The sequence below is a fragment of the Salmo salar genome, chromosome 19 (assembly GCF_965601325.2).
Source record: "Salmo salar chromosome 19, fSalSal1, whole genome shotgun sequence".
NCBI lineage: Eukaryota > Metazoa > Chordata > Actinopteri > Salmoniformes > Salmonidae > Salmo > Salmo salar.
In genome coordinates, this window is record NC_138309.1 from 64,739,805 (window position 1) to 64,757,425 (window position 17,621).

At 41.4% G+C, this 17,621-nt stretch overlaps 1 protein-coding gene across 1 annotated transcript; it reads left to right on the forward strand.

The window, feature by feature from the left end:
- The first annotated feature begins 1,002 nt into the window (after positions 1 to 1,002).
- On the forward strand, positions 1,003 to 13,548 carry LOC106579132 (uncharacterized). The gene is made up of 3 exons (XM_014158721.3): positions 1,003 to 1,367; positions 1,543 to 1,630; positions 6,675 to 13,548. Exons 1-3 carry the CDS (start codon positions 1,356 to 1,358, stop codon positions 7,634 to 7,636), a joined length of 1,062 nt encoding a protein of 353 aa, XP_014014196.1. The 5' UTR covers positions 1,003 to 1,355; the 3' UTR covers positions 7,637 to 13,548.
- The last annotated feature ends 4,073 nt before the right edge of the window (positions 13,549 to 17,621 follow it).

Below are 17,621 nucleotides of genomic sequence, written 5' to 3' on the forward strand. Positions count from 1 at the left end.
TGAAAAGAAAGAAGCCCGTGTTAAATAATCCACTCCAAAGCATCCATTATGTTTGCAATAGAGCCCCACAGTGAAGGTGTCATAATACCCATAAAACCTAGCTCAAACAGGGAAATGGTTCCAATTGTTTTTCCACCATTCATTTTTCCCAAAGAAAAGATTTTAGAAACACTAAGGCTTTTAGAAAGACATAAAGGCTGTGTTTTGTGTAGGCTTACCCTTGCGTGACGTTTTGATAACTATGTAAATCTCTCTCGGACAAGGTGACTTAATATATTTGGCTCTATTTCATCTGATTCAAAAATCCTAATTAGCATCAAAGTAGACGTCAAATCCCTGCACGTTCTCTAGATGACACATTTGCTAACGGGTACTGTCAATTTAAAACGTGCACAAGACAGTTCACAGAATTGTCCATTACATTTTTTTTTGCCAGTTTATTCATAGTTAATCCAGTTTTTTTACCTTTGCCTGGATTCAGCAGTCTCGTCCAGATCATCATGGCATTTGTAGTTCTTTATAGTAGCCATATTTGCAGCTAATTAGCATTTCATTTTGGGGGGAGTAAATACAGACTAATATATTAATAAAAGTCACCTTGTCCTAGAAAGATTTACCCGGTTATCAAAACGTCACGCCAGGGTAATCCTAAACAAAACAGAGTCCTTTAAGTGTTTCTAAAATCCTCAAATGGGAAAAATGAACGGTGGATAAACGATTGGAACCATTTCCCTATTTCATCTCCAATGTTTATTGAAAACAAATACATTTGCACAATGAGCACTTGTCTCAAATACGTCATTACAGTTATTGGTTAGCTAGCTAGCCATTTTAAACCATATAGCATTGACATGAAATCAGTCAAAACACCTCAAGACATGGTATCAAGAACGAGATTAAATGAGCCACTAACATTCCCCACATGGTAGCTTCTTGTCATTCTTGCTAGCAATCTGGCCATCCAGAATTCTTCCGAGAACTTCCACACCTACCACCTCACAATCTCCCTAAAATCAGCACAGACCCCTCCGGATGTAGCGCTCAACAGTGCGTCCCACTTGTAAAGCAGCTGCTTCATCTTGATGTTCTTTATCAAAGGCAACCACGACGATTTCCTTTTTTTCAAACAAGCGCGCTCTCTTTCTCCCGGATTCATCGATTTCCTGGAGCGTGACGTCCCGGCCATCTAGAATCACAACAACAAGCGGACTTCTGCCCCATGGAAGCGCTTACATCGTTAGTCAACGCTTTACCGGACACAGACTAGCCTACAGACTTTACTTTAACACAAAGTTGCTCAAAATAATAGCCTCTTACATAGGCTTAATTTTCTTTACTAGATTTTACGGGACGCAATGGAAGAAGAGGTAAGTTTGGTATGCCTGTTTCACCATTGCTTTGGTTAATGTCTGCTACAACTTTGAGGCAGGAGACACACTTCACGTGGAGTGCTTGTAGGATTTTGAGCGCGATATAGGCTACTCGTGCTTTTTTTAAATAAAATGCGTTCGTGCTCATTAATCTATACATTTATCTACACAGCCTCATGGCAGGACATCGGTGAATAAATACCAACCGACGGAGTTGAAAGTCAAAGAAGAAGAGGACAATGGCGATTTCAGTTATCAAAGTAAGAGTGGTGGCTGGGGATTATTACTGGATAATTTCTTAATTTGCTATTTACTTTAGTTTATTCTGATGTGGAAGATGAATTATGGGACTGGTTAATTGCATTTTGATTACATAGAGAAAACAAATCCGTGAATATTGGCATAATAAGTGGGCCACACGCTATTGCAGGGGTAGGCAATCCTGTTCCTGGAATCCCACAGGTATTGCTGGATTTTGTTCCAACTAGGCTCTGACCAGGGGTGCGTTCAGTTCGCTTGAACGTTTGCTACGTTGCGGAACGTTTTCTACTGAACGACACGTTTTTCCCAAAACGTTCTTGAACAGACTTTGAGAAACGTTTGCTCTGTTCAGTGGGTGTGCCGGGGTGTGGCTTCAAACAACGAGTGACGTATTTAAAGGGCAGAGGTGCATTTTGAACTCGCAACCCAGCCCTTCCCTGTTTTTCAACTGGTCGTTCTGTACAGCATGGCTTCTATTCAGTTGAACATTCTATTACGTTTTTATGTACTGAACGCAGCCCTGACCAACTGAGCTAAAAATGAACACACCTGGTCTTCCAGGTCAGTTAAATCAAAAACATGAAGTGCTTGCAGCACTCCAGGACCAGGGTTGCCTTCTTTCCCTCCCGTTGAAGTGTACATGTCCTTCTCTGAGAAGGGAATTCGAGAGCTACAGTACAAGGTTCTACCTGCAAAAAGATGATTCTGAGATAATTGGCTTTAAAGTTCCGAACCTTCATTGGTTTGAATTGGTGTCAGCAATTTATATCTTGTATTCTTTTGAACTTAACATGGATTGGGGGTCTTAAGAGTACTATATAGGTAGAGAACATTGAACAGAACAAGGCTATATCATTAACAAAATACTTGATTGATTAATGTCACTAATTAGTAAGGAACTCCCCACACCTGGTGGTCTAGGGCTTAATTGAAAGGAAAATCTAAGAACCTGCAGATTCTGGGCCCTCCATGGAATGATTTTGAGACCCCTGCCTTAGTCTCTCCCATTCAAGCATAACTTTCCTTTAAGATTCGTGACCCGATTCAGGAAACTAGGCGTATGTCGCAAGTCACGACTTCACAGGAGGGCCGTTTGCATTTCTTATACATTTTAAATTCATTCTCGAACATGTGAACTTTCATGTGCCTTAATATCAAACTTGTATGCCATCTGTAAATACAAATAAAATTGTTAAATTACAAGCTTAGTTGGTTTAGCCACAGAAAAAGTGAGCAACCTTCCCGCTAGCCATGATTGGCTGAGATAATGAGTGGGCTAGACATGCCGAGAGATGAGTTTGGATTGGTCTGCCATATAGCACGTATCTGTTTATTGGAGCTGGTCAGTATGGCTAGGTAATCGTGTCGAACGCTGCTTTTTGAAAATGTATCGCGTAGTAAAACTGCATAAATCTAATGTCAAGTTAAAGTTTACTGTTAGCCAGTTAACTTTAGCTGGAGAATGATAGCTAAGGAGATGGAGAAAATACCAGTCTGGATACATTGTCAAACTAAGAGCAACCATGTATGGCATTAGACAGGAGATGCGTCCAACCATGTATACTGACTGATAAGATAGTCTAGCTAGCTACATTTTCAGATATTACATGTTTCTAATTTTGACAGAAAGTGGTTTCATTTCAAGTGTACTGTTAGCTAACTAATGTTAGCTGGCTGGGTCGCTAGCTAACGTTGTGTATGATCTTATTCTTTGTATCTCAGACACATTTCCTTGACTAGTTATAGCCATAGAACCTGGTTGGTTAGCTAGCTGCAGATTCATGCAGGGTAGTAACGTCATGAGTTGTGATTATGGTCCATTGTTTAGCTAGCTAGATGTCTTAACAAAAGACTCCACTCTAATTTTGACAAAGTATTTATATTTCAAGTTAGTGTACTGTTAGCTAGCTAGCTAACGTTAGCTGGCTTGCTTGCTAACTAACGTTACGTTATGCATTGGATTCATTGTTTACCTAGCTAGCTATCTAGCTACATTTCTTAACAAAAGAAGCTTGTCTTAGTGTGCCAGAGCGCAGAATAACTGATTCATTTTTGAATGCTCAACACCCAATGAATAGTTGAATATATCCGGTGTCAGCAACAAAGTGTAATTCATTGTTGCCAGCAGCACATTTAGTCACTAATGCTCTGGATAACATGAAAACAGCCTAACCAGCTCTGCTAGGGTGAGTAAAATGGTCAGAGTGGGGTGTTCTCTCATTATGTATCTGGAAGTAGCTAGCCAATTAGCTTGGGTGCTTGACTGTAGTTGTGAGGTCAGAGCTTTCAGAACAAGCCTACTTATTGGCCAGAGCATCCAGTGTGCTCTGAACGCAAAACGCTCTGAATTTACAAACGGACAATCTGACGGCACAGTTGCAGTCACTAACGGTCTGGATAACATAACAGCCTAACCAGCTCTGCTAGGGTAAGTAATGTTCAGTGAGCTGTTCTCTCTCTCGTAGATGTCTGGAAGTAGATGGCAAGTTAGTACAGAACAGTTAGATCAACCCTTAAAGAGATGGGTGGGGCTAAGGCTTAAGAGGGTGTGAATAATGTTGAATGGGTGTAGACAAAGAAGGGTTCTCTAATAGTAGTACATTGAAAGATGGTTTTCTCAAGTGAGTTTATAAGTTGATCAACATTCAAAGCCAAATTACTTATCCATTGTTTCCTCAAATGCAGTGTATGATATATCAGAGGTGTGGACTCGTCACATGACTTGGACTCGAGTCACGTATGATGATTTTAGACTCAACTTGACAAAATTGACTCAACTTGACAAAAGACTTGCAACTCGACTTTGACTTTAACACCAATGACTCGTGACTTAACTTGGACTTGAGCCTTTTGACTTGAACTGACTTGATACCCTCCCCAAGCCCAAATATAAAAAATGATGCTATTAAAAAAAAAGTGTGCAGCGCATCAATTCTTCATTTAAAGGATTACAGTTTGAATCAGACAGCAGCCAATCAAATTGTGCCAGCGGAGAAAAAGTTGCGCGTGGCAGTGCAGAGGAACGTCGGCAGGTGAATTCCGACGGAGCCCTTGGAAAGATGATACCCCAAATTATTATTTTTGGATATAAAGACTACGCTGTAGTCAACAAAAAACAGATTGCAACTTGGAAAACATGCGAGAAGAAAATTACAGACTGCGGAGCAACAACCTCCAACTTTGTTCGACATTTGAAGCTGTAAATCCTGCCTGATGTTATGGCTGTTCCCAAAACCATTGACATACATTAGCTTACTGTTAAGGTTGGGCGATTGTGTACAAGCCAGCCTCGATAGTCGATCGCTATGGCGGTGGGGGACGGGGGGTGGACAGTGCGGTGCTACTGCTGCCTCAATTATTTTTTGACAGACTTTTATCGAATTAGGTCTTTTGCAAATGCAAAGCGTTATAGGGCCCTGAGATAAGAGAAAAAACGAAACTGTTTGTTTGTGCATCACACACACACACACGTAGTCTCCAAGTTAAGGTTTTATCTCCCATCTTTGGGATCTGTATTTTTTTCTCAGACATTCAGGCCAGTGTTCAAATTGTAGGCCTACTTGAAGTTCAGTAGCAGTTGTTTTGATGTACCTTTTAGGATCTGCCCCTTTTTTCCAATTTTCGCCTAAAATGACATACCCAAATCTAATTGCCTGTAGCTCAGGCCCTGAAGCAAAGATATGCATATTTTTGGTACCATTTGAAAGGAAACACTTTGAAGTTTGTGGAAATGTGAAAGGAATGTAGGAGAATATAACACAATAGATCTGTTAAAAGATAATACAAATAAAAAAAAAAACGTTCTTTTGTATTTTTTTTGTACCTTTGAAATGCAAGAGAGAGGCCATAATGTGTTATTCCAGCCCAGGTGCAATTTAGATTTTGGCCACTTGATGGCAGCAGTGTGTAAAGTTTTCAACTGATCCAATTAACCATTTCATTTCTGTTCTAAATGTTGTATCAAATGTGCCTAATTTGTTTATTAATAACTTTTCATGTTCAAAATTGTGCACTCCTCAAACAATGGCATGGAATTATTTCACTGTGATAGCTACTGTAAATTGGACAGTGCAGTTATATTAACAAGAATTTAAGCTTCCTGCCAGATATATCAGATATGTCTATGTCCTGGGAAATGTTCTTGTTACTTACAACCTCATGCTAATTAAACTAGCCTACGTTAGCACTACCGTCCCATGGAAGGGACACCGATCACGTAGAAGTTATTAAATTCTTGTAACTTTATGGCAGGATTGTTTTCGGTGTCTAGAGTATATCTGGAGAGAGAGAGCACTAGAATATTAATTTTGTTTCATTGATGTTTCTCTCATGGCTACCCATATATTTTCATGAAAATAGGAAGTTTATTTGGAAAGTAATAAATATATATATTTTTAAAAGCATTCATGATTTGCGTCAATTTAATATACTAACTATTACTCTTGTTAAAAATATGAAATTCTATTCAATTTGGTGAAGAGCACATGACTTAAGGACTCAACTCAATATTCAGGACTTGAGTGCTAAGACTTGAGACTTACTTGTGACTTGTAAAAAGGGTGCGACGCAATGGTGGAGGCATGCAGAGGCCAAATTGAGTTCCGAACCACATCGCCATGTGCATCCCAAATTTTGTAACAATGCGGAGGTTCTGTATAGCTCTGCATTGACATGTTTGGTTGATGGTAGGTGGGGGCGGGAGTTCCTGTATAAACACAAACTCACTTCCATGACAACAGCTCTGCGCTGCTTCGCGAAGCACAAGAAGTATGAGCGTAAATACTGCACGGCCAATGCAGACGTTGGATTGACCATTCAGCGCCTTTTACCTGGCAAGGTCCAGAGTAATGCTGGTTTTCTGTTCTACCAGATAATTAATTGTTCCCAACTGTTGTCCCAGGTCTAAATCAGTCCCCTACACTAACTTAAACCTAGGAATAGGGAGTCTAGAGCCCTGATTTGGATTGGTCACATGACAATTTATCATGTGGAGATTTACTAAGCTCTATTTGTCTAACTCAAGATCTTGTTTGTTTTTGTCAGGGCCAGGGCCAGGAGGGAGCCCAAACTCACACTCCGACAGTGGGAAGACTTCCTCGGAGTCAGGGGAATCGGACAGAGAGCTGCCGAAATCAGACAGACCGTACAACTGCTCTCTGTGCGGAAAGGGTTTTTCCCAATTGGGACATCTGAAATTACACAATAAAACACATACAGGAGAGAAACGCTATGGCTGTATTCAATGCGGGAAGAGTTTCGCAAGGTTAGACTATTTTAAAAAACATGCGAAAATTCACAGTGTAGAGAAACCATACAAATGCTCTGTGTGCGGGAAGTTATTTGCTAGGTCAGACATCTTAAACATACACAAGAGAGTTCATACTTCAGAGAGGGTGCAGCACCCCACCAAAGAGAAACTCTATCCCTGCTCTCAGTGCGGAAAGCGGTTCTCTCAATTGGGAAACCTCAAATCGCATGAGAGCACTGTGCATGCAGGAAAGAAGCCTTTCAACTGTCCTGAATGCGGAAAGGGGTTCTCACATTTTGGCAACATGCAAAAACACCAGCGGGTGCACACCGGAGAGAAACCATACAAGTGCCCTGATTGTGGGACAGGCTTTTCCAGATCACATCACCTCAAAACACATCAGCAAATTCATAAAGGGGAGAAGCCTCACTTATGCACTGAATGTGGGAAGGGTTTTGCTAGGGCAGACTCTTTAACGGCACATCAGCGAGTGCACAGGGTAGACAACAAGCCTTACGGCTGTTCTGACTGTGGCAAAGCCTTCTCTTCATTCGGAAACTTAACACAGCATCAGAGAATTCACACCGGAGAGAAACCATATCAGTGCTCTCAGTGCGAGAGAAGCTTTGCTTTTTCAACAGATTTGAAAAATCATCAGAGGAGACACACTGGAATGAAACCATACTATTGCTCGGACTGTGGGAGAAGTTTCACAACGGCATCTTCCCTAAAATCACACCATAAAATACACAAATGATAAAAGTCATGATCTCCGTGTGGTAGAAGGGTCTACATTGTCAAACACTAGCAAAATGCTGCTGATGGGGAAACCTTGAGGAGGCTCACATTTTGCTTAGGAATACTAGAGGCACAATTTTCTCATATGGCTTAACCCTTGGTTAAAAACAGCATGGAAATTGATGCCATCTGCAATGTTTTGTTTTTAATACAGTGACTGGTTAATTGGATGGTTATTTTTTACAATGAAACTACCTGAATTGTATTACTTGTTTGTTTTTTACCCAGAAATCTTTTAAAATGTTTGAATGTGTTTACTAGATAGCTCCAGTTGTGTGTGAATTTTTTTCTATGTATGTTGATAATGACAAGCAAAAAAACATGACTAGGGAACAAGAATCTCCTGCAAAGTATGTTCACTTTTTGTTGTATAACCTGCATTTGTCATAAGAGGGTCAGGACACATTACATTGCAATCACAAAACATATGCAATGTCATAAGCTATATTGACAAACTTTTGCAAACTCATTTGAAGCATTTATTTACCGTAATTTCCGGACTATTAAGCGCACCTGAATATAAGCCGCATCCACTGAATTTACATTTTTAAATTTGAACATAAATAAGCCGCACATGTCTATAAGCCGCAGGTGCCTACCGGTACATTGAAACAAATTAACTTTACACAGGCTTTAACGAAACACGGCTTGTAACAAAAATAAATAGGCTTTAACGAAACACGGCTTGTAACAAAAATAAATAGGCTTTAACGAAACACGGCTTGTAACAAAAAATTAGCAGTAAGCATTACCGGTAGTTGTCTTTTTGCACAGAGTCAATTCCTCACGCTGCTGTTTCCAACGTCTTATCATCGACTCATTAAGACCAAGCTCCCGTTAAGACCAAGCTTCATGCCGCCAAAAAACTGAGCACGTCACAGAATGTATTTCTTTGGAGAAAAAAAATTGAAAGCTGGAAAAATCCATATATTAGCCACGTCATTGTTTAAGCCGCGAGGTTCAAAGCCTGGGGAAAAAGTTGCGGCTTATAGTCCGGAATTTACGGTAGTCCTCTGACTGTAGCTCAGTTGGTAGAGATAAGAGCGTCTGCTAAATGGCATACTGACTGGCTGCATCACTGCTTGGTATGGCAATAGCACCCCCCTCGATCACATGGCGCTACAAAGGGTTGTGCGGACAGCTAAGGACATCACTAGGGCTGAGCTCCCTGCCATCCAGGACCTCTATCAGGCGGTTGACTTGACAGCTCATGCAGTTTCAGTGTTCTGATTACAGAGATCTGATCATGGAATTCCGAACACCATGTTTCTACACCTACACAGTTGCCACGTTCAAAAAAACTGGGATACTCTGAAATATACGAGGTCAAATCATGACATCAGTGATCTTCAGGTCGGAAAGTTGGAACTCTAGAAAGAAGCCCGAGTTCCCGAGTTGGAATTCCGAGTTTGATGACTGTTCAAATCGATTTTTCCCAGTCGGAGCTCGGGTGGCTGGTCTCAGATGATCCCGCAGGCGAAGAAGCCGGATGTGGAGGGGCTGGTGTGGTTTCACGTGGTCTGCGGTTGTGAGGCCGGTTGTACGTACTACCAAATTCTCGTTGGAGGCGGCTTAATGTAAATTGAATGTCAATTTCTTATCTGGCAACAGCTCTGGTGGATGTTCCTGCAGTCAGCATGCCAATTGCATGCTCCCTCAACTTTTATTTATTTTTAGTGTGAAGATCAGCTTTAATATTGCAGATTGTGGCTTCAACCAGCGCAATTGTCTGCATTATTTCCAATCCCCCATATTTTTTTTGTAAATATATACAGTGCCAGTCAAAAGTTTGGACACACCTACTAATTTTTAGGGTTTTAATTTATTTTTACTATTTTCTACATTGTAGAATAATAGTGACGACATCCAAACTATGAAATAACGCATATAGAATCATGTAGTAACCAAAAAAGTGTTTAACAAATCAAAATATATTTGAGAATCTTCATAGTAGGCACCCTTTGCCTTGATGACAGCTTTGCACACTCTTGGCATTCTCTCAACCAGCTTCATAAGGTACTCATCTGGAATGCATTTCAATTAACAGGTATGTCTTGTTAGAAGTTAATTTGTGGAATTTCTTTCCTTAATGGGTTTGAGCCAATCAGTTGTCAGATGACCTGGCCTCAACCCAATTGAGATGGTTTGGAATGAGTTGGACCGCAGAGAGAAGGAAAAGCAGCCAACAAGTGCTCAGCATGTCGGAAATCCTTCAAGACTGTTGGAAAAGCATTCCAGGTGAAGCTGGTTGAGAGAAAGCCAGGAGTGTGCAAAGCTGTCAAGGCAAAGGGTGGCTCCTTTGAAGAATCAAAAATATATTTGGATTTGTTTAACACTATTATTCTACAATTTAGAAAATAGTAAAAATAAAGAAAATCCCTTGACTGAGTAGCTGTGTCCAAACTTTTGCCTGGTACTGTAAAAAACAAGTCACTAGGTGTAGGCAAGGCCATAAGCAAATAGGTAAACTGGTATTATGAATAAAGAGTTAATCATGGTGATTTTTCCCCAAATAGACTGGTATTTTCCTTTCCACGGTAGCAAGAGCTTATCTATTTTTGCCAACTTTCTATTAAAATGTATTGTAATGAGAATTTTTTTTCTTTTGGGGATATGAAACCTGAGTGTCCACTTCACCGTCAGAATATTTTATTGGTAAACTACTCGGAAATGTAAAAGTTTTTTGGGGATGCAATACGTAATATATTAGTACACTTATCATAATTTGGTTGTAATCCAGAGAGGTTAGAAAAAATATCTAGGTCATCTATGAGGTTGTGGAGAGATCCAAATTGTGGATTTGAAAGAAAATATGAATCTGCGTACAATGACTTCTTGTTTTCAAACCCTTGATTTCTAGGCCTTTGATATTATTGTTGGATCTAATTTTAATAGCTAGCAATTCGATGACCGTAATAATAATTAGATGTACCGATAGTGGACAACCTTATTTTACTCCTCTTGACAGTTTAAGACTTTCTGAGAAGTAGCCATGATTTACTATGTTACACCTAGGGTTACAGCTTGGGTTACTATACATAGTTGCAGTCGGAAGTTTACATACACCTTAGCCAAATACATTTAAACTCAGTTTTTCACAATTCCTGACATTTAATCCTAGTAAAAATTAGGATCATCACTTTATTTTAATAATGTGAAATGTCAGAATAATAGTAGAGTGATTTATTTCAGCTTTTATTTCTTTCATCACATTTCCAGTGGGTCAGAAGTTTACATACACTCAGTTAATATTTGGCTTTTAAATTGTTTAACTTGGGTCAAACGTTTCGGATAGCCTTCCACAAGCTTTCCACAATAAGTTGGGTGAGTTTTGGCCCATTCCTCCTGACAGAGCTGGTGTAACTGAGTCAGGTTTGTAGGCCTCCTTGTTCGCACACGCTTTTTCAGTTCTGCGCCCCAAATTGTCTATAGGATTGAGGTCAGGGCTTTGTGATGGCCACTCCAGTACCTTGACTTTGTTGTCCTTAAGCCATTTTGCCACAAATTTGGAAGTATGCTTGGAGTCATTGTCCATTTAGAAGACCCATTTGCGACCAAGCTTTAACTTCCTGACTGGTGTCTTGAGATGTTGCTTCAATATATCCACATCATTTTCCTACCTAATGATGCCATCTATTTTGTGAAGTGCACCAGTCCCTCCTGCAGCAAAGCACCCCCACAACATGATGCTGCCACCCCCGTGCTTCACGGTTGGAATGGTGTTATTTGCCTTGCAAGCCTCCCCCTTTTTCCTCCAAACATAACGATGGTCATTATGGCCAAACAGTCTCTATTTTTGTTTCATCAGACCAGAGGACATTTCTCTAAAAAGTAGGATCTTTGTCCCCATGTGCAGTTGCAAACCGTAGTCTGGCTTTTTATAGTGGTTTTGGAGCAGTGGCTTCCTCCTTGCTGAGCGGCCTTTCAGGTTACGTCGATATAGGACTCGTTTAATTTGTGGATTTAGATACTTTTGTACCTGTTTCCTCCAGCATCTTCACAAGGTCCTTTGCTGCTGTTCTGGGATTGATTTGCACTTTTCGCACCAAAATATGTTCATCTCTAGGAGACACAACGCGTCTCCTTCCTGAGCGGTATGACGGCTCCGTGGTCCCATGGTGTTTATACTTGCGTACTATTGTTTGTACAGATGAACGTGGTACCTTCAGGCGTTTGGAAATTGCTCCCAAGGATGAACAAGACTTGTGAAGGTCTACAATGTTTTTTTTCTGAAGTATTGGCTGATTTCTTTAGATTTTCCCATGATGTCAAGCAAAGAGGCACTGCGTTTGAAGGAAGGCCTTGAAATACATCCACAGGTACACTTCCAATTGACTCAAATGATGTCAATTAGCCTATCAGAAGCTTCTAAAGCCATGACATAATTTTCTGGAATTGTCCAAGCTGTTTAACGGCACAGTCAACTTAGTGTATGTAAACTTCCGACTTCTACTGTAAATTTAACCCATTGTATAAGAGATTCTCTAATATTGAAATATTTCAGGCATTTATTTATAAATTCCATTCGTACTTTATCAAAAGCCTTTTCAAAGTCAGCTATGAATACCAGGCCTGATTTTTCATAGTGTTCTGTTGTTTCCAGTACTTGTCTTTATATTATCTTGATCTTATATATTATCTTGATACACTTATTTCTTGAATAAGTTCCTCCATTTCTTTTTGTATTTCCTTTAACGTATTCTGTACCTCTATGGTACAGAGTCTTAAATTGCATGGCCTCTAAAGGCACATTTAAAAGAGTCCCATACAATAAGGGGATCTGCTGTACCTATGTTATGTAGGGAAAAGTCAGTTATGAATTATTCTGTCCTGGTTAAAAACAAGTTGTCATCAAATAGGCTTTGATTAAATTTCCAAAAGCCTCGCCCACGTGGAAATTCTGTAAGAGTGATGTATTATGCTAATGATTTGATGGCCTGACCGCCAATTGCACGCTCCCTCAAAACTTAAGACATCTGTGGCATTGTGTTTTGTGAGAACTGCACATTTTAGTGTGGCCTTTTATTTTCCCTAGCACAAGGTGCACCTGTGTAATGATCATGCTGTTTAATCAGCTTATTTTTATGCCACATGTTAGGTGGATGGATTATCTTGGCAAAGGAGAGATGCTCACTAACAGGGATGTAAACAAATATGTGCACAACATTTGAGAGAAACATTTTGTGCATATGGGAAATTAATGCGATCTTTTATTTCTGCTCATGAAACATGGGACTAACACTTTACATGTTGCGTTTATAGTTTTGTTCAGTATATGTTTAAGAATGTTCAAACTAGTTTTCATTTGGAAGGTAAATAAAGTGTTTTTATCAAAGCAATCACTTTTGCATGTGAAAACACAGAATTCTACTCATTACTCCACGTGCTTAACCTATGTCACTTTTGTATTCCGAACAGAGCACCGGGCTCACGAGGCAGCCCAGTTCCAACACTAATGCAATCAACTTCAACACTTTGACTAGGGCCAGGCCTTAGCCATTAATAGAATCCCCTCTATGCTAGGTGTAGCTAACAGTGTTCAGCCAATTAGGTGATCCTTAACAAAGAGTCATGCTCTGGTCCATTTGTACAATGTGCAGTGTTGTACCTGCTGGCTCAAGGGCCGAATAAATGTGCTAGCCGACGTAGCCTACAATGTGCGTCCAGATGATAGTGGACCCGTCAAAAGACAGGTAAATGGCGACCACTAGCGGCTGTCCAGGCTGTGTTGTTTGGTCCTCCCTTTAGGATTTGTAAAAGCTGTTTATTAGGCTACAGATTACATACATTATGGTGAACTTCACAGGGAGGTGAAAGTGCATGGTGATGATCTTGATGCTCATTTCTAATAAATGTATTTCTATAACCATATTGCACTTTTCTAAGATTTTTTTTCTTCACAAGCAGGAAGCACAGGATATACTGCGAACACCCGACAAGGCCGACATACCCGTTATTGGCAAGAGAAAGAGACGCAGGTACAGAGGACACAGAGCGGGATGCCTCATAAAAATCCGGAGAAGGCGAGTGGGAAACCTGCCATTACCGTCAATATTACTCGCCAATTTACAATCATTGGACAATACATTAGATGAGGTACGATCACGAATATCCTACCAACGGGACATAAACTGTAACATCTTATGTTTCACGGAATCGTGGCTGAATGATGACATGGATATTCAGCTAGCAAGATATACGCTGCACCGGCTAGATAGAACAGCACACTCCGGTAAGACGAGGGGGGGGCGGTCTGTGCATATTTGTAAACAGCTGGTGCGCGAAATCTAAGGAAGTCTCTAGATTTTGGAGTATAGTAAGTAGAGAGTATCTTATGATAAACTGCAGACCACACTATTTGCCAAGAGAGTTTATCTATATTTTTCATGGCTGTTTATTTACCACCACAGACAGACGCTGGCACTAAGACCGCACTCTGTCAGCTGTAATAAGGAAATAAGCAAACAGGAAACCGCTCAACCAGAGGCGGCGCTCCTAGTTGCCGGAGACTTTAATGCAGGGAAACTTAAATCAGTTTTACCTCATTTCTATCAACATGTTAAATGTGCAACCAGAGGTAAAGAAATTCTAGATCACCTGTACTCCACACACACAGATGCGTACAAAGCTCTCCTTCGCCCTCCATTTCGTAAATCTGACCACAATTCTATCCTCCTAATTCCTGCTTACAAGCAAAAATTAGAGCAGGAAACATCAGTGACTCAGTCTATAAAAAAGTGGTCAGATGAAGCAGATGCTAAGCTACAGGACTATTTTGCTAGCACCGACTGGAATATGTTCCGGGATTCTTCCAATTGCATTGAGGAGTACACCACAAGTCACTGGCTTTATCAATAATTGCATCGAGGATGTCGTCCCCACAGTAACTGTACGTACATACCCCAACCGGAAGCCATGGATTACAGGCAACATTCGCACTGAGCTAAAGGGTAGAGCTGCCGCTTTCAAGGTGCGTGACTCTAACCTGGAAGCTTATAAGAAATCCTGCTATGCCCTCCGACAAATCAACAAACAGGCAAAGCACCAATACAGGGCTAAGATTGAATTGTACTACACCGGCTCCGACGCTCGTCTTATGTGGCAGGGCTTGCAAACTATTACTGACTACAAAGAGAAGCACAGCCACGAGCTGCCCAGTGACACAAACCTACCAGACGAGCTAAATCACTTTTATGCTCGCTTCGAGGCAAGCAACACTGAGGCATGCATGAGAGCATCAGCTGTTCCGGATGACTGTGTGATCACGCTCTCCGTAGCCGACGTGAGTAAGACCTTTTTAAACGGGTCAACATTCACAAGGCCGCGGGGCCAGACGGATTACCAGGACATGTGCTGACCAACTGGCAGGTGTCTTCACTGACAATTTCAGCATGTCCCTGTCTGAGTCTGTAATACCAACATATTTCAAGCAGACCACCATAGTCCCTGTGCCCAAGAACACTAAGGCAACCTGCCTAAATGACTACAGACCCGTAGCACTCACGTCCGTAGCCATGAAGTGCTTTGAAAGGCTGGTAATGGCTCACATCAACACCATTATCCCAGAAACCCTAGACCCACTCCAATTTGCATACCGCCCAAACAGATCCACAGATGATGCAATCTCTACTGCACTCTACACTGCATTTTCCCACTGGACAAAAGGAACACCTACGTGAGAATGCTATTCATTGACTACAGTTCAGCGTTCAACACCATAGTACCCTCAAAGCTCATCACTAAGCTAAGGATCCTGGGACTAAACACCTCTCTCTGCAACTGGATCCTGGACTTATTGACGGGCTGCCCCCAGGTGGTGAGGGTAGGTAGCAACACGTCTGCCACGCTGATCCTCAACACTAGAGCCCCTCAGGGGTGCGTGCTCAGTCCCCTCCTGTACTCCCTGTTCACCCACGACTGCGTGGCCAGGTATGACTCCAATTTTGCAGACGACACAACAGTGGTAGGCCTGATCACTGACAACGCCGAGACAGCCTATAGGGGGGAGGTCGGAGACCTGGCCGGGTGGTGCTAGAATAACAACCTATCCCTCAACGTAACCAAGACTAAGGAGATGATTGTGGACTACAGGAAAAGGAGGACCAAGCACGCCCCCATTCTCATCGACGTGGCTGTAGTGGAGCAGGTTGAGAACGTCAAGTTCCTTGGTGTCCACATCACCAACAAACTAACATGGTCCAAACACACCAACACAGTTGTGAAGAGGGCACGACAAAGCATATTCCCCCTCAGGAATCTAAAAAGATTTGGCACGGGTCCTCAGATCTTCAAAAGTTTCTACAGCTGCAACATCGAGAGCATCCTGACTGGTTGCATCACTGCCTGGTACGGCAACTGCTCGGCCTCCGACCGCAAGGCACTACAGAGTGTACGGTGTCAGAGGAAGGCCCTAAAAATTGTCAAAGATCCCACCCACCCCAGTCATAGACTGTTCTCACTACTACCGCATGGCAAGTGGTACCGGAGCGCCAAGTCTAGGACTAAAAGGCTTCTCAACAGCTTTTACCCCCAAGCCATAAGACTCCTGAACATGTAATCAAATGACTACCCGGACTATTTGCATTGTGTCGTCCCCCCCTCTTTTACACTGCTGCTACTCTCTGTTTATCATATATGCATAGCCACTTTAACTATATATTTCATGTACATTCTACCTCAATTAGCCCGACTAACCGGTGCCTCTGCAGATTGGCTACCCGGACTATATGCATTGTGTCCTGCCACCCACCACCCGTGAACCCCTCTTTTATGCAACTGCTACTCTCTGTTTATCATATATGCATAGTCACTTTAACCATACCTACATGTACATACTACCTCAATTAGCCTGACTAACCGGTGCCTGTATATAGCCTCGCCACTGTATATAGCCTCGCTACTGTTATTATTCACTGTCTTTTTACAGTTTTTTTTATTTCCTTACTTATCTATTGTTCACCTAATACCAATTGTTTTTACTTCAAAATTGCACTGATGGTTAGTAAGCATTTCACTGTAAGGTCTACACCTGTTGTATTCGGTGCACGTAACAAACTTTGATTTGATGTGTTATCTTTGTACAATGGATAAAGGCCATGATTTCTCATCTGCAGCAGAAATAAGGACTGAGACACAGGTGAGACGGGTGCGTATAAAGCTTCTCAGAGCGGTAGTGCTGATCTAGGCTCAGGTTCTACCTTTTTTCAATATGACTTAAAAGGTCAAACTGATCCTAGATCTGCACTCCTACCCAATTTGTAAGTCGCTCTGGATAAGAGCGTCTGCTAAATGACGTAAATGTACTCTTAGATGCTTTGTGATTATGGGCCTGGTGCAACTTATAAATGTTGAACTAAAGTTTGGACACTGATCTGTTTTTAAAAAAACATTATAGTTTGATGGTGGGATTCGCAACATGACTGGGTTTGAGGTTCATTACAAAGTGCATTGCTGAGATGCCAAGCAGGTTTTACAGGTGGTCGGCCTACTGTGCATTTCCTGTCTGTGATTGTATTCTTTCTTTCTCCAGAGTTGTGCAGCGGTTTAAGGCACTGCATCTCAGTGCTAGAGGTGTCACTACAGACCCTGGTTCGATTCCAGGCTGTATCACAACCAGCCGTGATTGGGAGTCCCATAGGGCGGCGCACAATTGGCCCAGCGTCGTCCAGGTTAGGGTTTGGCCGAGGTAGGCCGTCATTGTAAGTAAGAATTTGTTCTTGACTGACTTGCCTGGTTAAATGACACTCTCCTGTGTGATGCAATAAAATAGGTAGCCTACAAATAAATAAATAAATTGTATAATGAACCAGATTTATTCTATCAATAGCACCAACATATCAACGTCCCAACATATCAATAGTGACCTCTGTCGGCTGATTATGAAATGGAAATGAATAGCTAGATATTTTCGCTATCTGACTACATTACCCAGATGTCCCCAAATC

Excerpts from the sequence above, each read along its gene's own strand:
- LOC106579132 (XM_014158721.3), top strand. Across the intron at positions 1,631-6,674 it reads TGGCGATTTCAGTTATCAAA|GGCCAGGGCCAGGAGGGAGC; the intron begins GTAAGAGTGGTG and ends TGTTTTTGTCAG.